Below are 24,231 nucleotides of genomic sequence, written 5' to 3'. Positions count from 1 at the left end.
AAAGCTGTACATGCACTTTAAATCACTTAGAATTAATTGCAGTCAGCCTTCTGTGATGCCCCATGTTTATGCTTTTGGCACATTACAAACCCCTTGGAAGTGTGAGAACTCCTGTTTGAGACAAACTACATCAAAACACAGATGCTGAAGTTCAACAATGTTTGAACATTTGATTTCTATGCCATATGCTATATTCTGACTCCATAATTAGAAATTACAAAAAACATAGGCTTTCAATCCTGGGTGTGAATCCTGATTATGCCACCTGCAACCTGTGTTACCCTTAGGTAAATTACCTAACCTGAGTCTCAGTTTCTTTTTTTTCAAGATTTTATTTATTTTTTAACAGAGACAGACAGTGAGGGAACACAAACAAGGAGAGTGGGAGAGGGAGAAGCAGGCTTTCTGCCGAGCAGAGAGCCCGATGTGGGACTCGATCCCAGGACCCTGGGATCATGACCTGAGCCGAAGGCAGATGCTTAACGACTGAGCGACCCAGGCGCCCAAGTCTCAGTTTCTTTATCAGTTAAATAAGAACCAATTTTAGTGGCTCTCAGGAATACTATGAGGACTAAACAAAATGTTAGCAAAGTATCTGGCACATAGGATGGATTCTTCCCTGCCCCCCCCAAATATATTGAACACTAAAGAATGTTGCTTCCACATCAGGTATAGATTGAGACAAAGATACCGTATAGGTGAACAAGATAACACCACATTGTTTTCCAAAGTGGTTTATAAGAGTTCCCTTTGCTCCACCACGCTTGCCAACACTTGGCATTGTCAACCTTATCAACCTAAAGGGTTCAAAATGGAATTTCATTCTGATGTTAATTTGCATTTTTGTAATTATTGAGGTTGAATATAGGAGTGATTCAAAGTATTTAAATAACCAGACATAGCTGATGTAGGAGGACCCCTACTCATCCAGGTGTTAATCCTGTAATTTTTCGTGTGGGGAGATAGGGATTCTAGGGACTCACATAGCCAAGGCACTTGTGTGTCTCAAGGCAGTGACTACTTACCAACTAGTACATAAGTACTTGAATGTTTAGGAACCAGTATAGCCACATCAGGTAAGTATTAATGTTTAAGGGCCATTTCTTTTTCTTCTCTGCAATGACTTTCTCCCTTCTGACACTTTTTCTACTGGATTGTCTTTGTTGATTCATAATTACTCATTATGTAACCTGGGTACTACTACATTCATTATCCATATATGCTACATACCATATCCCAGTTGTGTCTGCACAAGTAGAAATTTTTTAATTTTCATGTAGAATTTATTACATGTTCACTATGGATAGCACTTCTTGTGACTTACTTTTGGTATCTGACAGGGAAAACTACTCACCCTTTTCAGCTTATCTTCCATATAAATTTTAGAATCAGCTTGTTAGGATAATATGAAGAATTCTTGGGATTTTACACAGATATGCCTTTAACCAATGGAATCCAATTCGGGAAGAACTTTAGTATCTATCTTATGATACTAAATCTTGCTGTTCATGAACATGGTTATTTCTCCATTTGTGCAGATTTCTTTTAATGACTTTTGATAAAGTTTTATAATTTTCTCCATAAAAGTATTGCACATCACTTGTTTTATTCCTAACTTCTACATTGTCTTGCTATTTTAAAATGTGTCTTAAAAAAAATTATCACTAGTGTCACATTTTTTAGACTGTGAAGATACAGTAGTATTATGAAAATGTTTTAATTTAAAAAATATGAGCATGATTATATTAAACTGTGTAATATACAATCTTTGCCAGTTTAACTTAAATAATAAAACCTGCTGTGATTTCAGACCAGCAGATACACTGAGAAGTTCATGCTTTGGGGTAAATTGAGATACTTTATCAGCAGAGGGAGCATATTACTCCACCATTGCTAAATCTTTCAGGCTGTGGCTCTTTTGTCTCTTGGTCTTATAGCCTGGACGTAGGAACTCTATCTTTCTCTTCTTCGCTTCACTTTTATTTTTGTGTTTCTTCAGCTTTTTCTTGGCAGCAATATCAGGATTAGTTACGAACTTGAAAAAAAAATAGAAATTTTATATAACTTTTAAAGTAAATCTTAAACCAATAAAAATCAAATGCAGAAATGGGCCATTCTGTTCACCTTTAAATATCACACATGCAACACATTCCCATTAAGGAGAATCTGGAGCCCCAGCTGTAAAGTCGCCACTTCTCAAACACAGCCAGTTCCTCTTTCCTCCCCGAGTAAGTGTGACACACACGCATGCACACACCCCTGATTAAAAATATTGAGTCTAATGAACACACCATATTTTCAAACAGCAAACGTACCTCTAAAGCCTTCCTCTTTTTCCGGAGTGCCCTTTTCTCATTAGCCTGTTTCTGTACTGAGGCAAAGGCTAAGGAGAAGCTCTCAAGTCCAACCAGCTTTTTGAGTAATTCTATGATTTCCTGGGATAGATTCTTCAGCATAGGATCTAATCATACACAGAGTAATAATCAGAGATAGGCATGTAGGAAAGGACACATTTGAACATCTATAAGATCAACAACATGCAAAATATAAACTCCTACAGCATTATCACTTTTATTACTTGAACATTAAACACTGATCTAAATCCAGCCTTTACGTTTCTGAGATGGGGCAAGGAAGTGTTGGGCATGACACTCCCAGCCACCACTCCTCTGGGATGCACCAAGAAGCCCACTTTCTTTTGGAATCCTGGCTCAGAAGACACTAATTTGAGAACCCGACAAACATTTGGGGATACTTTATTAACCTCAACTCTGTGCAGACAGGGGAAAGGTAAGTGTGTCTCTAGGCCCTCTCTAATTCATGGGTCATAGATGTTTAGCTCTGGCCATAACCTTTTTTCAAGGGGGGATAAAGACTGAGAAGCTGACAAAAGTCTTTGCTTCCCCACCCTTCCCTGCCTTCTGTCTCCCAAATGCAAATAACCCACAGGTTTTTGTATTCAATTTCAGGAGCTGTTCTAGGTTACAAATTTCTTGAAGATGGGGAATAGTAGGGTCTTTTCTACCACTGAACCCCCAGTGCCTGGCAAATATTAGGATCTCAATAAATGCTGGGTGATGAGAACCAAAGCAGACCTGGCCTTGACCATTGCTTTTCCTCTGAGAGGAAGGAAACTTTCTCAAGGTTGTAAGACTAAGAATAGTTCCTGCTTTGACATTCACTTTGTTTTATTTTATTTTAAAACTTAATATCCACTTTACCTCCTCTCTTTCCAACTCCCAATTCCTTCTTTTCTTATTATCAAAAGAGACTGCTTAGGATCAGTGAGGGCAATGTACCAAATGCCCAGGCAAGAAAAATGAAAAATAGGAAAAGTAAAAATATTTTAAAAGTATTTCACACTTTTGGGGCACCTGAGTGGCTCAGTCGGTTAGCTTCTGCGTTAAGTGTCTGCTTTTGACTCAGGTCATGATCTCGGTCCTGGGATGGAGCCCCAAATTGGGCTCCTTGCTCAGCAGGGAGTCTGCTTCTCCCTCTGCCCCTCCTCCCTGCTTGTGCTCTCTCTCTCTCAAAGAAAATCTTTTAAAAAAAATATTTCACACTTTAGCCTTACAATTAACAATAAGAGAATATCAGGACATTTTATTCATTATTGTCCATAGCACCATGAGGTTTAGAACCACCTCAAGTTATGGATTTCTTTGCATATTTAACCTATGCTTAGGAGTAAAACATCTTTTAGGAAAGAAACATTCACTCTTCGACACAAGAAAGCACATAGAAGGCAGTCAAGTATAACAAATATGCCTTTTTTGTTTGCTACTAATTGTTTTGATCCCTACCAAGTTTTCTTAAACTCTGGCAGGAAGGGAGGGAAGACAGAAAGGAAGAAGGAAGCATTCAGGAAAGAAGTGAAGATTCAGAAGACAGGTGCAGTTACCCTGGTCCGAGTAGGTGCTGTTCATTTCTCGGAACAAAGGAGCTATGATCACTGGGAGATACGGCTTCACCTTGTCTGTTCCAAGATCCAGTGCTACAGCTCCGAGAAACTTAAAGATGCACGATCTCTGAAAGTATAGATCATTCATTGTTCGTTTGAAGTGTTTCTCTTGCAGCCCTACAAACAGTTAACTTAGAAAACAAGGTCTCTTTTGGGGCAGATATTACTGCTGCAGTTTTGGGTTAAAAAGTTCTAGAGACTTGGGAGGATTACTAATACCACTACAATGCTTTTTTCATGTATTTTTTTAAGTGACTACTTTCATTCTATACACTCATCGCACCTTTAAGGGGTTTCTAGGTGAATAGGCAGCCTCCAGTTTTGCGATCCGGGACAACTTCTGGATCAGCCACAGCAGCGTGGCTGGCTTGCTGTGTTCTTCCTTTGCCTCCTCGTTCTCTTCTTTGTCAGAGTCCATCTTCACATCTGCACAGGACTTGTGTTCTTTTACTTCCCCTCTGGCCACACCATCTCCTAAAGCTTCTTGTTCTTCCATGTCTTCTTTTATCTTACCTTGCTTATCCTCGGATTCAGGTTCCAGTAAATATAAGACTTTGGCTACAAATAACAAATTCTTAACAACCTTAAGGTGGGGGGGAGAGAAAGGGAGGAATTGGGACTTTGATTTCGAAATACAGCTTAGTGAAAAATAGGTATTCTACAATTAGGAAAAAAAAAACAACCATCACTGGGTATTGTACTATTAAACTGATGACTGTTCCATATTTTGATAATCTTCAGTTCTACTTTATAGTGTATCCAAACCCATTTTCATGTAACTCATCTACTTGGCCTAGTTCTACCCTCCAAGGTCACAAAGAATACTAAGGAAATGATTTCATTCCAGACTATCCATTTACATTTTTAAGAGAGCTTTCATTCCTCCTCCATTAAATCTCTTCATACAAATAAGTTTCCATTTATTGAGCAATGACTTTATACCCAGCAATTCTAATTCAACTCTAAAATCTCACTGTTAGGTACTATTATCAGGAGAGAAAAGCAAGGCTCAGAATTAAGTGACTCACCCAAAGACAAAGAAAGTGGTCAGCCAGGATTTAAGTCTTTAGAATTCAAGCCTAAGTTCTAAAGCACTGAGCTCTTTCTCCTTAAATCCCATCTCATCCAGTTAAACAGCCCAGGGACCAATTTTAGACTTAATAATAATAGACCCATATATTGAGTCCCTAACTCTGACATCCATGAAATCTCGGACATAGATGTTTCACACTAATTATGTGAAGGAGGATGCTAAGTTGGTTTTGGGTTTCTTTACCTTCCTGGTTGCTCTATTAGAGGTGCTGTGTGCCAAAAGTTTCCCCCAAATGAAGGACTCAGAACCGTACACACTGTCCAAGGCTAGCCTGGCCATCAAGAATTCATGCCAAGATTCTAATTTCCTTCTTCTAGAACGTTGGCCTTCCTGAAGATAGTCCCAGTTTTGGAGGCCTTTTCCCCTTGTGGCAGCCACTTCACCCTAAGATTACAGTGAACTAAATTCTATAATTTCTTTCATCCTGGGTCAGTACTAGTAAATCCCTTCCTGTCCCAAGTTCCTATGGTTGTATCTGTCAACCTCTGTTCAGATTGATATTATGTGAGACCCTACCTGCTACTACCCTGGCAGGATTTCTCTGGTCTCACTTTGCTATCCACCAAAAAGCTTTCCATTCTTTCTCTGGCCCTGCCATATAATGAAGCATGCTATATTTTCATGAAAAAGGGATGGAAGTATCAGGGTTTATGGCATGCTACTTGAGATCACTCTTTGGATACAGCATTCAGTTTCCAGTTGTCCCATAACTTAATCTACATTGCTGCTCTATCTTGTCCATAATGACAAGAGTCATGATCCAGTGCCTTGCTCATATCCAGATAAGACATCTGTGTCATCATCTACCAACCCAACGGCTTTACCAAAGGAGATAAAAAATAAACAATAGACCCTATTCAGAAGTAATTTACATATTTATAAATGCTTCCATTTTACTTATAGTTACATTTTATAATATGGAAATCCATAAAACTTTTTCATGATTTATCTGCCTTCTGTTAAGGACAGACAATTCTCAGACCACACTGTAACATGACCATTATTACTTTCTCTTCAGCTTCCAGGAGTAAGGGAAGGAAATTCAGTAATACAGTTTATTGCAGAACAATCACAATCAATCCAGTCAACCAACTAATGTCCTTCAAAGCTTTGGTCACAATGTGGAATAGATCTTAAAATTAAACATGAAAAGATAAATAGCCTCCCACTGTATCATCTTTATTGGGAATTTTAAATTGGAATTTTTAATGGATCCATCCCCAAGATGGATCCCAGAGCTGATCAGAACTGAACATATATTTCCGTGTATGTCTATATTTAATTCCCCAAGCATTAAAATAGGAAAACACAAATACCAAATGCAAGCCTACTGCTAGACTTGGTGGACTAGATCCCTTCTATTAAACCAGAAGGATGACAATACTTACCTGCTCTCCTAGGGACTGATCTAAGAATTTGGAATGCAGTTGATGGCAAGAGGCTAGGGAGATACTTTTCATCTGTGGAAAGAAAATGGACATTGGCAGACACAATGCAGGATATTTCTCACTGTTTTTAAAAACTCCAAGTAACTAACTGTAATAGAACAACGGAGGTGCTAGATTTTGCTCTGAATGACTTGTATAGGTCTGGAGAGGGAAGGTCCATGACCAGAAATTGTGTCATGCCTCCTACCTGCCCCAAGCACTTCAGCCGCAAAAAATGGGATACTTTCAAGCTCTGGGGCGATATAATCCCTCAGATTATTAGTAGAAAACTTGACAACATTCCAATATTTTCCTTCTTTCCTTCCCTTCCATCTTCTACTCATTCAGTATTTATGGAGTTCCCACTATGAGTCATGCATTGTTTTAGGCCCTAGGAAATCAGAGATGGATATAACATGATCTCTAACTAATATTTTCATGAACATGATCTCATTTAGGAGGCAGGACCGACAGTATTGATATCATTTAAAAAAGTATTTTCCAATGTTGATAAAGAATTTGAGGGTGGTAAAAAAAAAAAGAATTTGAACAGATAATAGAGGATGAATTTGCTAAATAAGCAAAAGTCTGACTAGACTGATACAAATTATTTTGGAAAACCCTGGCCTTGAGGTTGACCCTTCTCTAGTTCCCAGTACTCCTATAGAATCACATGTGCAACAAAGTCAGCTGTTAAAGAGTTTCTCCCTAGGGCCAACCCCAAGATAGTTACATGAAGCAGAATGAAGATCACAAAGAAAGAAAAAGGTTTTAGGGAAACCTTACCTTTTGTTCAAGGTCATTTGTTAGGAACCTTATTGCTACAGGTACTGAGAGTTTCTTTTTAGTTTTTTTGGCCTTCTGTCTTCTAATAAGTTCCTCTGGTTGGCAAGAGGCAAAGAGTAATCCAAAAATCTGGGCTGCAGTGAGCCACACCCAGCTGTGTGGATGTCTCAGGTGACAGTGCACATAACCTAAGGGAACCAAAATGCATTTTCAGATGTCTCAACTTTCCTGACTCTTCGGTGGTAAATATGATTAGGGTATGCATTCATTATCTATTATGTGCTTGGATTTAGGAACCAAAAAGGGACAAAATAGTCCCCGCTTCCTGGAAACTCTCAAGGAGCTAGGGAGAAGTGAGGTGGTGAAACACTGGAAACAACTAGAAAACCAACTCCTAACATGGTGAATGACAAAAGAGGTAGGAGTAAGCCTAGAAACAGACCGGTTCCATTAGAATTAGTTTTAGGTTCAAGGGAGATAAGGTGGCTGTAACACTTAACAATTTCTTTCTTTTTTTTTTTTTAAAGATTTATTTATTTATTTATTTGAGAGAGAATGAGAGACAGAGAGCATGAGAGGGAGGAGGGTCAGAGGGAGAAGCAGACTCCCCGCTGAGCAGGGAGCCCGATGCGGGACTCGATCCCGGGACTCCAGGATCATGACCTGAGCTGAAGGCAGTCGCTTAACCAACTGAGCCACCCAGGCGCCCACACTTAACAATTTCTAAATTAAGTAACATAAGTAATATATACAGGCACATATTTATTTCTAATAATTCTTGAAATCAGTGGAAAGTTATCATTTCTTGAGGCTTTCTGTGTGCCAGGCACAGGGCTAAGTGTGTTACATGTATTATCTTGTTTAGACCTCACAAGAGTTCTGTGACATTAGAATTGTCAGTTCCATTTTACAGCTGAGGAAAGGTTTCAGACAGGCTAGCTGAAGTGCCAAACTGTAATAGGCAAAACCAGGCCTGGGCCCCAGCTTCATCTGGCCCCAAAGCTTATACTCCTATGTTACCTGGCCACTCTGAAAAGCCTTGTGGGTTTTAGGGAACAGGATTAAAATTCTGGATGAACCATGTCATATCTGAGTTTTAGTCTATGATGCTTTATTTTATTAACAGGGTTTTACTTTTGTTCTCTGTGTATTCTATTTTGTAACAATCTGGCCATGCCTCAGTGAAGTCATACCAGAGTGGGCTATATAGTAACTTAGTAACTGTACTTAAAGCTTTCACTTCAATGTCTATTTCCCACAGACTAATCCAAATTGAATATGTTAAATTAAAAATTCTAGGATCTTATTTTTCATTTAAAGAGTGATATATAATAAATGTCCCATAGAAATTAAATGGTTTACTAAATCATGGCACATTTGCATGGTGGACTATTTATAGCTATTTTAAAAAATCATTTACTGAGTGTGTTATGGTATAATAATATTCTTATTTAGGTACAAACAAGATAATGAAATGTATTACTTGTGAAATCATAAATATATAGTACTTTTCTTAGAAAGAAACGTTTTCACTGTAATCAGTTTGAAAGGGCCTTTTAAATCTTTTTCTCATGGACTTTTTCCCTAACATTATATACTTTCTAAGTGTTCATATTCTAATTTCCCAAATCTGTTTTCAGTATTTCTATTACAACTAATGTGTTTGTTTTTAGATTTAAATAAAAAGGAAACACTTACTCCAGATTTTATTCAACGTCTCAGAGGGCTTGGTAAACTGAATAATATTACATTCCTTGATTAGTTTACTAATCAGTGTAAGAAAACTAAACAGAAGGCGATCTGCAGCTTTTTCTTCAGTCTCTTCCATGATCTAGAAACAGGATGGATGTAAGTCAATTAAGACAATTTCAAAGTCTCTGATGGATGTTTTTACTCCAGCATGTAAATCTGTACCAGGGTTTCTCATCTCAACTGACATTTGGGGTCAGATTAATTCTCTGTTGTGGGGAGCTGCCCTGTGCACTGTGGAATGAACTACAGCATTCCTGGCCTCTGCCCACTAGGTGCTAGCAGCACCCTCCACCCTCCACTTGTGACAAACAAAAAAATGTCTCCAGATGTTGCTAAATGTCCAGAGTAGGTGGTGGTGGGCTGGTGAAATCACCTGCTGGAGAAATTTTGATCTTCATATACTATGGAAGATAACTTACTTTAAAACCTCATTAAAAAAAAAAGATCCAACTACACAATTCTTTTTTTTTTCCAACTACACTAAATTCTTCCTTTCATTAATACACATTTTTTTGAACACAAATAGTATTTAATCTATTAGCTAAGCCACCTTCAGTAAAACTACAAAAATTAGCAAAAGTTTTATTCTCTGGCAAATTACTTACATCTTTAAAGTTTTCAGGATCAATTTCCTTTTCAATCACAGGAAGAATAGTTCCAAGTCTTCTCTCAAAAGAGACTCCTTCACTTTCCACAAACAAGCCACAGATGAGGGCAGCCAGTTGTCTATTTAAGCTCTACCAAAAATAAACCACCAGAAGACAATGTTAACACAACTTGGGAGGCCATTTCCAAAATCATAAAATGAAGGTGGGCATTACTCTATCCTCAGTATTTCTTTATGATGCCAGAAGTCAACAGAATATGGGCCTCTGGTGGCTAACATGAAAAATATGGCAAAATCTTCATGCCCAAGAATAACATTAAAAAAAAAATGGAACTCATCATTATCCATTGATTAATACTTTTTCCATTTTAAATTAAAAAAAAAAATCATGGTGAGTACCAAATAATATACAGAATTGTCAAATCAGTGTTGTATACTTGAAGCTAATGTAACATTGTATGTCAATTATACTTAAATAAAAAATTTTAATTAAAAAATTGAAATATTCATACAGTACCCCCATTCCCCATTCTGACTTTAATACTTAAAGCCAGTATTATGACATATGTTGTTTATATTCCACAAACACGGGCCACTGATGATGGTGGTAGAGTCAGCAATGAGATACAATCATTGACAAAAATTACATTTCATTAGCTGAATAAGCAAAACTGAAAACAAAGATACTCAATGGGGACTGGTTAAGCACGTAAGTGATACATTCATGTAGTAGTGTAATTGGCAGACAGCCATGCAGTGGGACTACATATGTATTCTTACTTAAAGTGAACACCAAAAACAGACTTTTCATTGAAATATGACTAAAAGCAACCCTAACCTTTTTTGCTCCAAACCAGGTGGTAACCATTTCAAAGAGCCAATCTTTTTTCTCAAGGTTGATTTTACTGAGTAAAGATTTGATTGTCATGGATGCCATCTTTTTACACATGGCAGAGGCATCATTCACCATCATTAGACAAAGAGGAATAAAGAACATTCCGCAGTTCTCATGGAGCAGTCCCTAAAAGAAAACAGGCAGTTATGAGCACACTCAGATTGGAATTCTCACAGGTGCCCATATGGGAGGATTGTGGCTCCCAGGGGTCAAGGGGAACACAGCTACAGTTTGTGATTCAAGGTACCTGAGGGAATGTGTCAAAGAGGTAGGAGATCATTTCCAGAGCAGACTCTCTCCCAGTCTCATGTTCGTAACTAGGGCAAGAAGATTAGATAGACTTGTTAGTATCTTTTAAATTTACCAATAATTGTTTTTAAAAATTTTAAACATTGTTTTAAGGTGTTTGTTTCGGGGCGCCTGGGTGACTCAGTCATTAAGCGTCTCCCTTTAGCTCAGGTCATGATCCCAGGGTACTGGGATCGAGCCCCGCGTTGGGCTCCCCACTCAGTGGGGAGTCTGTTTCTCCTTCTCCCACTCCCCCTGCTTGTGTTCCCTCTCTCGCTGTGTCTCTCTGTCAAATAAATAAATAAAATCTTAAAAAAAAAAAGGTGTTTGTCTATTTCTTAAAAAGTGGAAAAACCTCCATTTTCCCAATTTTAATGCTTATATATATATATGTATATATATCATGTATATCATGTATATCATGCTACCATACAGCTTTAAATGTAATTTTGTTAGATTTTTTACCATTCTCCTTAAGTAGACTCTAATGAAAATCAATGCCCAGACTGAATTCGAAAAGCAACGTACAGAACCGTCACAGGAAGCCATGCACATTGTTTGATAACCAAGTCAATGATTCATATGATAAGACCCTTAGAGAAGGTGCCATTAGGTTTAGGTTTCGTCATTTTTAAGACAGCTGCCACATTAAAATGAGAGAGGATACTAACCCTCTACCCCTGTGTAGTTTATGGCTTAAACTTACTTCAGTTGAGCAAGCATGAATTCCAAGTTTGGTCTCAATTTGTCACCCAGGGGATAGTCAAGAATATATTTCAGAAAAACCTAGGAACAGAAGTCATACAGATGATTATTTGGGTCCTGTCTCTCCAGGATTCCTGCTTCCTAACCTGCTTTCTGACACACACTGGTAAGTTATAAAGACCTTGCAAAAGAGTAATCAATCAGGTGAAGCCTGCCTTCTGAGTCAACAATGCACTTTCCTTTCTCCTCTGACCTCACTTACTCAGGTCCTGCCCCATATGCCTGATTAATACTCAAGTCCTGGCCTACTACTGGCATGGTTGTTTTGGGCTCCAAATCTAAGCTCACATGTAGGAAGCACCTCTCTTCCATAGTTGGTATGCTGTGGTGGACTCAGTATGGACTGTGGTTCAACCCTGTATTTCCCCCTGAATAAGAATGACAATGGTGATAATATTAATACTGATAATAGTTAACTATTTATTAAACATCTTCTATATGCCAAACACTGTACTAAGTGTTTTTCAGTTAACTGTCATCAGTCCCTTGGAAGGTAGGGGATATTAACTCCATTTTACAGATGAAGAGAATGACATTGGCACAGAGAGGTAAGTTAACTTGCTCAGATGACAATGCCAGAATTCCATGCCTCGTCTATCTGCATCCAAAAGCTCTGTTTTCAAGCGATTATACTAGTCAGCCTCTTTTACTAATAAACTGCAAAAGCTAAGGCACATCATTATACTTCTTAAGGCCTATTTTTTTCCCAGCCATAAAATGGGGGTATTTCTTCTGAAGGGTAACTCAAATAGAAATCAGTATGTAAAGTTCTGGACACACAGCTAGTGCTTAATAAATAATAGCTGGCCCTCTCCTCCTTCTTCCTAACAATATTCAAGGAGACTTTTTCTAAAGACCTGCTTCCTCCCTTTCCAACAGGGCCTCCTCAGCAGCCCACAGCTTCCTTCAACCCCAAGTTCATATTTCCAGTTCAAACCCTTCTATCCTGGATGTGATATGCACTCATATAATCACGGATGAACAAATGTATAAATACAGATCTTCTCACGTCACTCTCCTCCCTTGATTTCAATAGCTTTCTGCTATTAGAATAAAGCCCTAAAATCTTTAACAAGACCATAAGGTCTTGCCTGAACTGGCTCCTTCCCCATCTTCATCTAGCTCCTCTAAAATGTGAGGCCCTTACCGCCCTCAAGGTTTACCTTCCTCAGGCTTTGGCTACCTCCTTTCACCTGGAAAGCTAATCCTTATTCTTCCCTCACATTTTGGCTTATAAGCCAATCCTCAGGAAAGTCCTCCCTGATTCTAACACCAGGGTGGTCCTCAACCTGATCATATGCTTTTCCATATTTTCTCAATTCTAAGAGGCACAGTTTTTCACATTTTAACATCTCTGAAATTGGGCTATGTCTTAAAATTGATGGCATCTTACCGTGTCATAGATTTTTTTTCTTTCTTTGAGGTATATAAATAATGGTGTGTCTTGTAAAAGATTAAATAGGACAGCGCTTTCCCCCTCCTGGCACTTACGATGGTCTGTAATTAAAGAACTGGAATTTTTGCTTTGTGCCTGTCTACTATAAAAATTTCATTGATAGGGACTGTAAAAATTTTGTTGACTGCCTTTCCAGCAGCACCTGGCACCCAGTGATATGCACAGTCAGTTGATGACTGGACCAATGGATGGAAACCTTTGGTGCAGGTTACTATGCTGCAGAAGGAAAATGTCTTCACCCATGTGAAACATTCCACATGTTATGGGCTATCACTCAAAGGGCTCTATGTTAACTGAAAATGCCCTTAAGACAAAGCAGAGTTGCTCCTCAGACTTGGTAAGTAAATGGGTTCCTGAGTCTTAAAATAAAGCAACAACAATGTGACACAAAATCATCTTCAGAATTCAGCCAATGTTGACATGTCTCTATCTAAAAACCAAACTGAGAAGACAGGACCCAATCCTTGCTATGGGAATAAGGTCTCTCTACAAACCTGTCTGCACTGGACTCTGACAGGTTCGCTTTGTGCAGAAATTGCCAACTTGGATACTTTCCGCATGACATCATCAATTTCCGGGACCAACAACTTTCTTGATAAAATGGCCTAAGATACAAAAGGAAAAGACATCTAATTTCATGTTCTACTGCAGATGGGTGTAAGCTGACCTGATGTTAAAGCAGTCATAGGCAATTTCAAAAATAATGGAAGTAATCTCCAAAAGAAAAAGAACATACACTTAAAAATATTTAAAATGGTGAATTTTAGGTTTTATATAGATTTTACAATTTTTAAAAAAAAAGGAAAAAAACTCCAATGTCCAATACAATAAATACAAGCATGGTATTTTTTAACCTATATTTATTTTCCTATATTTTTATAGAAGTCTCTGGAAGTGTTAATAGAGAGTTCACATTCAAACATCTCAGTAAGTAGATATATTAACTTACAATTAATCCACCAAAATCATCATAACAATGTTTATAATTAATTTTGGAAATCTACAGCTAGTCAAAACACTATGTTCCACATTATTCTAAGTATCTAACCCGAGACTCAAATCCAACATTCTGGTGACACTGTACCTTCAGAAGACCAAATGCAGTAGCCTGTCTTGAAGTATCATAAATGTCTTCCTCAGCATATGCTAGTAGAACTTGAAGCTGCTTCTCGGTTATCTGGTAAGACTTCACTTTCTTCACAAGTATGGTCATACACTGCAAATTACAATAGTGAGGTTAATAACCAGGACATCCTACAAATGAAGATCCACTGAAATGGTATGGACTTCATACAACATCAATGCTTTTTTACACAGGATACCAATCCTCTGGCCTTAGCAAATTAATCTGGAAAAAATTCTGGCCAAGACTACAAACGACGATGGAGAAAACTATACTTTTGATGTTAATTCTGGTCCTGGCTATTTTAAGTACAACTGAAAACACCTCACCTTGAAACAATTTACCACCAGGTGGAAGTTCTGGCCTCTGGCAGCTCCAAGTTTTGCATAGTCCTTCAGCAAAAGGAAAAGGTGTTTGGTCAGCTGTTCTGCTTTTGTTTCTATGGAAGGCAGAGGGAACCTCAAGACCCAGATCAGGCATTGTAAAGCACCTGTGATCACCTGAAAAACAAAAATAAAACCGATCAACCTGTGTAGTGACCAAACGTAATAACCCAGCACCCAAGGCTGGGTAGACTCTAAAAGCAATCAAGTTGAAAGAGTGAAATACTCTGCCCAGCGCAGTCTGGAAGCACTATACCAAAAGCCTAAGAAGATAGGAAGGTTTCCTATTCTCTATGGTAGAACTTATTGTTTCTCCGTGGCAAGTAAAGATATATTGCAAGCAAGTAAGAAAAAGTGGTCACTGTATTCTTAACCTGTATGAATAAATGATTGGATGGGTTGGCCAATTTTAGCACCTTTGTTTTGTGGGTGGAAAAATACATTATAAATGACTTCTATTTTCTAGAATGGTACTTTATCCATTCTAAGCATATGTGTATAAGGTATTCTATATATTAGAAATACAAAGATAAAGAGAACATGGTCCCCCTATTTTCATTCTGTTTTTTAATTTTTAATTTTATTAAGTAGGCTCCATGCCCAGTGTGGGGCTTGAACTCACGACCCTCAGTTCAAGAGTTGCATGCTCTACCAACTGAGACAGGCGCCCCACACCCTTCCTCTATTTAAGGAACAGACAGCTGGCTCAGAAATTAAGCATGGGAACAATACACTATAGAATTTAATATAGTTAAGTGCTGTGCAAAAGATATGAAAAACATATGCTGGAACCAAGCAATTACATGAAAATCCATGAACCTCTGGGCTAAACCTTAGAGATTGCTGTTCAGCTCTACCTAACAGACCCATGCTATTCTGGTTGCTGTAATGGTCTTTTTGGACTGAATTAGATGAAGACAAAGGAAAGGCCTTGGGAGTCACAAAGGCCAGGGATCATATCCCAGCTCTGTAGTTTATTACCTATTTGACTACAGAGATGTTACTTAACCTCCTGGCACCTTCACTGTAAGAAAGGCAATCAGAAAATGGGAGAAGTGTAGGCTCTGGAGTCTGACAGACTGAGGCTCATATACTAGATCTGTGATCTGGGCCAAGTCACTTAGCCCAAGGCCTAGTTTTCTCATCCATAAAACAGAAGCATTAATAGTATGTGCCTCATGGGTCATTATGAGGATTCATACCAGTGGGGGATAGTAGTATCAAGGTTGATGAAGAGGATTAGTGCTGACACGGGGACCCCACTACTCACCCTCATAACACTGTTGTGAGGATCAAATGAAATAAGTAACGTACGTCCCAGGGCTTGTAAAACTATTAAAGGCTATCCAAATACATGGGATTATTACATTGGAAAGCAATGTAATGCAGGGAAGAGAGGTAGTTTATAATATCATAAATCCACTTAAAAACTCAATCATCTTGTGAAGCACAAGCCTTGAAGTTCTGGATATTTTGCACAACATGGCTCTTGTGAAGGAACAGAACTCACCTTCACATCCATGGAAACCAGGCAGTCTATGAGGAGAGAGACAAAAGGATCCAACATTTCCAGAATAGGTTCACTTGAAGACTTGATCTTGGAAGTCTTCAGACTCAGATGTAGCAGCTAAAAGATTCAAAACGATATTTCACACCAGTTGCCCACAAGACCAAATGAGTTAGGTAAAGGTGAAGTGATTTTAAGAGACAAACATGAAATGTTAAGATGCTTCTGTCCTAATGTGACAAAATTTTGAAGGAATGGGAAAGGGCCTGGGAGACTCTCTTGTAAGTGAAGAAAGTGGGAGCTCAGGGTGGAGCTGAGATGCTAAGTTCATTTACCAAGTGATTACTCAGCATTTACTGTGATTCAGATGCTGGCTCTGCACATAGGACATAGCAGTGATCAAGATGAACACGGTCCTGCATGATGGATCTTAGCCAGGAAGACAGACTAGCAAATAATTAATTGTAAATGCAGTGTGCTTTGAGACTTCTGTGGGGACCCAGGCAAAGGGAGGAGCATGTGGTGAGGTCCTGGAGTGGGAAGAGTGTGGGGACTAAAGAACAGAAGCCTGGGGGCTGGGATGTGTGTTGCAGTGGTACAAAAGGAAGCTAGGCCTCATAGCCCAGATGAAGGACTGGGCTCTCAGGAAAAAAGGGAGCCAATGAAGGGTTTTAAAAGGAAATAAATGATCAAGTTTTTGTTTTTAGAAGCTCACATCTTTTTTAAAAAAATTCAAAATAAATTTAGAGAAGTCCATACAAAACAATAGTGAACCCATAATAATAATGTTAGAGGTCAGAATCATTAATTCTGAGATAGTTATATCATCAAAATAAGTACTGGAAGAGAGAAATGGTAAATGGACCAATTCACCTTTTAAAAAAAAAAATCCCATAATTTACTTATAGTAAGGCATTTACAGTGGAAATGAGCAGTACTGGAAATCTAGCAGAGGATTAAAATAGGCACACTCACTGTGGGTAGCAAATTGCATTTTAAGGTTAATTCTTACCCGAAGCCCAGACTCAATAAATATGTGCATGTTGGTTTTCCTGCTCACAACAGCTTTCTGCCCACCTCGAACTGGAGTTGGGGGGAGCAGAAGACAGCTCTCGGGTGGGAGACGTGGATCTAGTGCAGGGGCTCCTCGATTTCTGTCAATCATGAAGGAGAAACAGGGAGAAGAACACTGTACGCTGCATTCCAAGCAGTTATTGTGGCCCTGCCTGGTGACTGGAGCCCAGCGCTAAGTAATGTGCTGCTCACTGTGGGCATTTTCTCTCCTTTAACCGTGAGAAACAAGAGATTCTTAGGTTGTTCATCAAGGTTGTACACAACCCCAGAAAGAGATATGAGATTGATGAACACACAGTTAAGATGAATAGTAAGGAGACACTCCATCTGAATTTTGAAAACATATGCCAAGGAGTTTCTTTTAGAACCCAGAAGCAAAATCCAAAGGAAGGTACTTTAAAACCTTTTAAGGTCTAAATATCTGTTTAATCAGTATATATTTAAAATCTACCCTAACTTTGATTCAATAAATAAAACAAAAATGGTCTCAGAGAAATGCCAAAATACCTGGCTGCTAACTCATTCATTTATTGTAAAAATAATCTCAAGGTGAAATTTATCACTTGGAAGGACATTAGCTCAAACACCACTAAGTAGTACCATCTTATAACTCAGGCAAATACATATATATATACATATATATACACTACTAAGGTAAATTATTAAATTAATCCACTTACGAGTAAGAACTAAATGGCTTATCAGAAGCAAGCACCTAAGGATAGGTTTTTTGTTTTTTGTTTTTTTTCAAACTTACTTTTCTTTTTCTGTTAACAGGGGGAGATTTTCACTGACCAAACCATAACTGAGCAATAGAATGGATTCTGCAGTCATTTCCTGATTTACAATTAATCCTGCTATGATTCGGCGCAAGGTTTCATGAACTTTCCGGGCCAGTTTTAAACTTGTGGTATTTTGTAAGATCTAAAGGCAAACATAAATATCATGCTGAGGTAACACAGAACTGCATTTTCATTTGTTGTAATGGTAGTTTTTAAAATATATATTTGCTTTTTAATATATGTTTGGTTTTGTTTTCTAATTAAAAAAGAAACATTCTTAATAAAATTTCAAACAGAACATATAAAGTATTATCTACACATAACCTCAATTCCAGAGACAACCACTATCAGCAGGAAGTGCACCTCTGGATATCTTGTACTCCCTCTTGTGCTCTCTGTTGGTGAGAATTTGGGGCACAGGGCTGGAGATATGATGTGACACTTGGAAGATGTCAACCCTCTAAGCGCATTAGAGGAAAGCACACACACATAGACATCAACAAAATGCAGTCACTACTCATCTGAAACCATGCTAATAAAGTGCTGTGATGGCCAAGCCTCAGGGTTTGATATTAGTCATTGGGCCAAATCAGAGGAACTTAATGGGAATCCAAGACCACCAACCCCAACACAAACCTCAGCACTATAAAGCTATTCCCTTCCCTTGCACAGGACATGGTATTAATAACTTTCATTACCTTGGAGGAACTTGATAATATACATGGAAAATTCACATGCTCTGTTGACTTTTTTTCATCATCAAAACATATCTAACATTCTTAGTTAGGTAAGATTAATGCATGGTAGGAACAATTACAGAGTTAATCTAACACCAAAACATTTGGAATTATGGTTAATTCTTGTCATTAAATAGTGCTGGTTTTAGTACATAAAATTGTAATAAAAGGAATTATTAACATTTATTGAATGTTCACTCCTGCAGTAGGCACAGAGAACATTATAAAGGTAAGTAAACTACAGTCCCTGCCCAATAGGAGGCAGAATGAAAACAGTGCAGAACCCCAAAGATACAAATGTAGGGACCTGAAGGGGTACATGCACCCCGATGTTTATAGCAGCAATGTCCACAAGAGCCAAACTGTGGAAAGAGCCAAGATGTCCACCGACAGATGAATGGATAAAGATGTGGTGTATATATACAATGGAATATTATGCAGCCATCAAAAGGAATAAAATCTTGCCATTTGCAACGACGTGGATGGAACTGGAGGGTGTTATGGTGAGCGAAATAAGTCAATCAGAGAAAGACATGTATCATATGACCTCACTGATATGAGGAATTCTTAATCTCAGGAAACAAACTGAGGGTTGCTGGAGTGGTGGGGGGTGGGAGGGATGGGGCGGCTGGGTGATAGACATTGGGGAGGGTATGTGCTATGGTGAACACTGTGAATTGTGTAAGACTGTTGAATCACAGACCTGTACCTCTGAAACAAATAATACATTATATGTTAAAAAAAAGAAGAAGAAGAAGATAGCAGGAGGGGAATAATGAAGGGGGGAAGTCAGAGGGGGAGACGAACCATTAGAGACTATGGACTCTGAGAAACAAACTGAGGGTTCTAGAGGGGAGGGGGGTGGGAGGATGGGTTAGCCTGGTGAGGGGTATTAAAGAGGGCACGTTCTGCATGGAGCACTGGGTGTTATACACAAACAATGAATCATGGAACACTACATCAAAAACTAATGATGTAATGTATGGTGATTAACATAACATAATAATAAAAAAAAAAGAAAAGAAAGGCGAAAGCAGTGCAGAGAATGTGAGCTTTGGAACAGAAAGATCTACAACTAAATCCTTACTTTCCTCTTTAACCATGACTTTTCTGAACCTGCATTTTCTTATCTGTTAGATGGAAGTACCATTGATCTCAGAGTGGCTGTGCGGATTAGAAGTGATAATGAAACACAATGCTTAGAACATAATACATGTTCAATAAATGCCACTTTTCTCCCGCTTGGCAATCTGGGAGTAGCAATCTGACTCCACAAAAGCTATGTTGTTAGCTGCTCACTTGACCCAGCTATAAAATTCACCTGCATTTCAAATTTTTTGCTTCTGCATCACATGGTTTACACCCAGGACTGGTTCCTGGTTTAGAATGCCCAACTAGGGCTGCCAGCTAGTGGCTACGTAGTACAGGTGCCCTTAGCTCCAAAGGAAATCCTGGTGGTCAGGTGCAGCATTAAGGCTTATCCCGCATGGCTCTCAAGAACTCATGATACCGTAACATGGGGATCTCCTGTATTGCATTCAAGTCCTTACCTCTTTTAATGGAAGGATAAGTTTTGTAACCTGATCTTTTCCTACAAACTTGCCCAGGATTTCATAAGAATCATAACTTTTGCTTCTTCGTGCCTCCATGACTTTGGAGAGGATCTGCTTCACTTCCTTCTCTTCAGCAATGGCACCAAACAACTCATGGTTAAAAATCTTTGAGAGAAAAAAGCCAAATGGCAATTATATGCAATCAGCAAGATACGTCAACATACGTAGTCTCTGATACATCCACATCAGGGGAAAGCAAGTCAGACAGGACTGAAATTAGATGGTAAGAATTCCTATTAGATTTCACTTTTTCAAGGTAGTTCAGGGACCAATTACTGAAAGACAAGCAAATACAGAAACACCTAAGGGTTTTTTCTAAGGGGAAACAAAAGAAGAATACTATATAGATTTACATATATAATTACGGAATATACAGACAGGTACTACTTCTTTGATATTACCCAAAAGCAGCTTAATTTCTCTTTAAAAAACTATATGATATGATATTTGCAACTTAATTACCAAAACTGATGTGTTTAATTCAAAATGTTTAAGTGTCTACATTTTTTTATAAACAAAGACTGTGTAGCACTTAATCCCACCCCCCAAATTATCACATTACCCAATTTTAAAAATTGATTATTAATTTTTCATTATTCTACTTTTCATTGTTCTAGGTAAAGCTTTATAACTTTTATATAAACCGCAGACTAAATATATCTCTGATTATTCCTTTAAAACAGATTCTTGGAAGTAGTTGAAATTTTTGCTTATTTTAAAGTTCTTGATACACAACATCAGCTTTCTTTCCAGAAAGGTTACACCAAAACTCACGACCTACTGGCAGTGGCAGGTGCCCATCTCACGTCACTTGATCAGCTTTTTAAACCTCTGCTAATCTAAGAGATAAGACAGTACATTATTTTCATTTCTATAGGCTATAATTATTCCTTAATTTGTGAACTGATTTCCTGTGTCCTTTGCCCAGTGAAAAAAAAACAGTGAAACTTCCTTTTTCTAAATCTTACCTCCATCATTATATCTAAACAAGAGTCCAAATCCCCAACTTGTAGCTTGTTCGTGAGGCCTTGCAGCAACATGTAAACAGTGAAAGTTAGCACATGGACCTAAAAGGAAATGCACAGTGAGAATATGAATGGTGAAGAATACCACATTAGGAAAAAAATAAGATCTAGGAAGTACTGCAGAGAGCACTCGAAGTAGTATCTGGCATTACTATAGGGAGAAGCTTTGACAAATATCACCGTGTAAAAGACTAACCAAATGATCACTTTGAGCAAGATGCTCAGAAACACATTTCCATGCTTGGGATCTATTACTGACTATGACTAAACCAGGCCAGATTTATAAAGAAAGGCACAAGAGCCTTGAATTTTAAAAACCAACCTGTGAATTAAGGGGCTTGCCAATGTTGAGTGCAATCAAAGCTGTTCTGAAGGAAACAGACAAATTTTTGCCCTTAATACTAACCATAGCTAACATTCCTAAGAGCTTACTATGGGCTATTAGTACTATTGTATTAATACCACATACATGTATTAAATCATTTAATCCTCACCCACTGTATCTATGGCGTAGGTGCTATATTATCAGCACTTTTCAGATGAGGAAGCTGAGGCACAAAGAGATCAAGTAACTTGCCATAGGTTGCATGGGTAGCAGTGGTAGAGTCAGGATTTGAAACCATATGGACCGGTGCCAGAGCCCCTGCTCTGTATCACTATACTATGTTGCCTCTCAAGCTTTTTGCATTCTTTATGCTGCTTCTAATGCTATAAAATTATCACAGTGAACATCAGATAATGATCACAGGCTAAGGAAACATAATTGGTTATCAATATATAGATTGGATTTTATTTTTTAAGTAATCTCTACACCCAGTGTGGGGCTCAAACTCAACCCCAAGATCAAGAGTTGCATGCTCTACTGACTGAGATAGCCAGGCGCTCTTCGATTGGATTCTAAAGGCGTAATTTCATATGTATCTACTGGAGATCTTTATGTACTTTTATATACTTAAAATGTTTGCTGTGGGCTTTATACTTAAAAGTCCTTTTGGAGGGGGATGAAGAATGACATTTGAGGAGTACAATTTTGCATAGTGTCTATACAGTTAACACTAAAAGCCAAACTAGTTGTTCTCTCATCCCTATTTTAATTATTTTAACAAATCATGGAATGGACTTAAAGAACAGGTGGTTAGAGAAAAAAGGGCTACTCATTTAAGTATCTCAGGTGCTCCATTAAAATATAGATGAATCCAAAAGACAGAGATATACTGTATTTATCCTTCTATGCCCAGGCCTAACACTGCACGTCACATAAAGCAGCCATGGAATAAATGCTGGTTGGAAGAACAGAATAAAAATGAATACTGACAGGGGCTCTGATCCCAGGTAAGATGAAGAAAGCACACTCTACTCTGTCTCTCCCACTGAAAGCAGCTGTTAACACCTGGAAAGGATGCACGGAACAGCTATTGGGGAAGAACACCAGAATGCAAGTACCACCAAACTTCCAAGGAGTTTACCACTGTTTTCTGTTCAGTATCCCCCAGCTAACATGCAAGTGGATGCCAGGACGAAGGGAACTCTGGGAGAAGCCCCATGGCTTCCGAGTAGGAACAGGAACATATAATGCTCTAAGTGAGGGAGGAAATCCCTGGTTTTCTTTCTTTCTATTTTCTGTTCTCCCACACCCCAGCCCCCTACAATCCTGCAGTGATGGTGGTGGCAATGGCCTAGAAATGGGAATTGGCAGGAGCCACAACTCTGTGGGAGGGGACCTTCCTCTGCTTTAGTGGAACTGCATGCTGAGAGGGTAGGCCAATGCTAGCTACTCTTCTCTTTCTGTTTCGCCACCACTAGGCCCCTCCTGTGGGCACAGCCGTGGGAAGTGACAGCAAAATGGGAGCAATAAAGCCCCAGCCTTCTACCTGGAGGACTGAAACAAACGGAAAACTACAGTGCTAGCAAAGAAACTGAAGATACAAAGAATTAAATGGAAATTTTAGAACTGAAAAACCCAACAACCAAAGTAAGAAATTCATTGGATGAGCCCAGCAGCAGGATGGAGATGAAAAAGGAAGGAGTAAGTGAACTCGAAGACAGATCAATAAAAACTATTCACATCCAAACAACAGAAAGGAAGAACTGAAAAAATAAAAAACATGAAGAGAGCCTCAGGAACCAGTGGGACAAAAACAGAAAGTCTAATATTCATTTCACTGGAGTTCCAGGAGAGGACAGAGTACAGTGCAGAAAAAGTATTTGGAGAAATAATGGCTCAAAACTTCCCAAATTTGGGGAGCAAATCTCAAATAGGCTACCCCCCCGTAGCCCCCCCTAACCGCAAAAAGCAAACTCAAATACATCATAATCAAACTACTGAAAAATAAAGGCAAAGAAAAAGTCTAAAGCAGTCAGAGGAGAAAACGATGCATTACTTAGAGGGGGAAAATGATCTGAGTAACTGGATTATTCATCAGAAAGGCCAGAAGGAAGTGATTCAACATTTTTAAAGTGCTGAAAGAAAAGTACTATTAATGATGACAGAAAACTAAGAGCATTTGCTGCCACCATACTTGCCCTACAAGACTGCTGACAGAAGTTCTTAGGCGGAAGGGAAACAATTACCAGAAACTTGGAAATTCAGAAATTAAAGAAGGACAGCAAAAATGATAAATATCTGGGCAAACTAACAGACTATTTTTTTCTTCTTGAGTTCTTTAAAATATGTTTGACAATTACAAGCAAAAACTGTACCACTGCCTGATGAAGTTTTCAATATATGGAGATATAATAGATAAACAACTATAAAATAAAGGATGAAGGGATCCATATGGCGGTAAGGTTTCTATATTCCACTTGAAGTCATAAAATACTGATTCTAAGTAGAATAATAAAAGTAAGTATGTATATGGTAATTCCTAGAGCAACCATCAAAAAACTATTCAAAGAGAGACAGTTAAAATGAATACTGATATTTTAATGTGTTAGATTTATAACCTATAGAATAGGAA

At 38.4% G+C, this 24,231-nt stretch overlaps 1 protein-coding gene and 1 long non-coding RNA gene across 4 annotated transcripts in view; one reads left to right on the top strand and one right to left on the bottom strand.

The window, feature by feature from the left end:
* Positions 1 to 312: 312 nt before the first annotated feature.
* UTP20 (UTP20 small subunit processome component) overlaps positions 313 to 24,231 on the bottom strand; it is a 100,954-nt gene continuing 77,035 nt past the window's right edge. For all 3 annotated transcript variants that reach the window (XM_036123346.2, XM_036123347.2, XM_078076475.1), the window contains 19 exons: positions 21,218 to 21,316; positions 20,187 to 20,354; positions 17,875 to 18,041; positions 17,056 to 17,197; positions 16,047 to 16,163; positions 14,483 to 14,653; positions 14,115 to 14,246; positions 13,525 to 13,635; positions 11,516 to 11,595; positions 10,769 to 10,838; positions 10,465 to 10,647; positions 9,625 to 9,756; positions 8,966 to 9,098; positions 7,268 to 7,455; positions 6,443 to 6,514; positions 4,245 to 4,544; positions 3,902 to 4,028; positions 2,316 to 2,461; positions 313 to 2,035 (listed from right to left, as the gene is read on the bottom strand). In XM_036123346.2, the coding sequence (XP_035979239.2) occupies positions 1,880 to 2,035; positions 2,316 to 2,461; positions 3,902 to 4,028; positions 4,245 to 4,544; positions 6,443 to 6,514; positions 7,268 to 7,455; positions 8,966 to 9,098; positions 9,625 to 9,756; positions 10,465 to 10,647; positions 10,769 to 10,838; positions 11,516 to 11,595; positions 13,525 to 13,635; positions 14,115 to 14,246; positions 14,483 to 14,653; positions 16,047 to 16,163; positions 17,056 to 17,197; positions 17,875 to 18,041; positions 20,187 to 20,354; positions 21,218 to 21,316 (2,694 nt within the window). In that variant the 3' untranslated portion in view covers positions 313 to 1,879. The remainder of the gene's footprint in view (positions 2,036 to 2,315; positions 2,462 to 3,901; positions 4,029 to 4,244; positions 4,545 to 6,442; positions 6,515 to 7,267; positions 7,456 to 8,965; positions 9,099 to 9,624; positions 9,757 to 10,464; positions 10,648 to 10,768; positions 10,839 to 11,515; positions 11,596 to 13,524; positions 13,636 to 14,114; positions 14,247 to 14,482; positions 14,654 to 16,046; positions 16,164 to 17,055; positions 17,198 to 17,874; positions 18,042 to 20,186; positions 20,355 to 21,217; positions 21,317 to 24,231) is intronic.
* Positions 11,228 to 18,081, top strand: LOC144382409 (uncharacterized). The gene is made up of 2 exons (XR_013449320.1): positions 11,228 to 11,680; positions 17,895 to 18,081. It is a non-coding gene; the product is annotated as an uncharacterized LOC144382409 (long non-coding RNA).

The sequence above is a fragment of the Halichoerus grypus genome, chromosome 6, assembly GCF_964656455.1.
Source record: "Halichoerus grypus chromosome 6, mHalGry1.hap1.1, whole genome shotgun sequence".
NCBI classification, from domain to species: domain Eukaryota; kingdom Metazoa; phylum Chordata; class Mammalia; order Carnivora; family Phocidae; genus Halichoerus; species Halichoerus grypus.
Note: the sequence above shows the minus strand (reverse complement) of the source record. Positions and strands in the feature narration are given on the sequence as shown.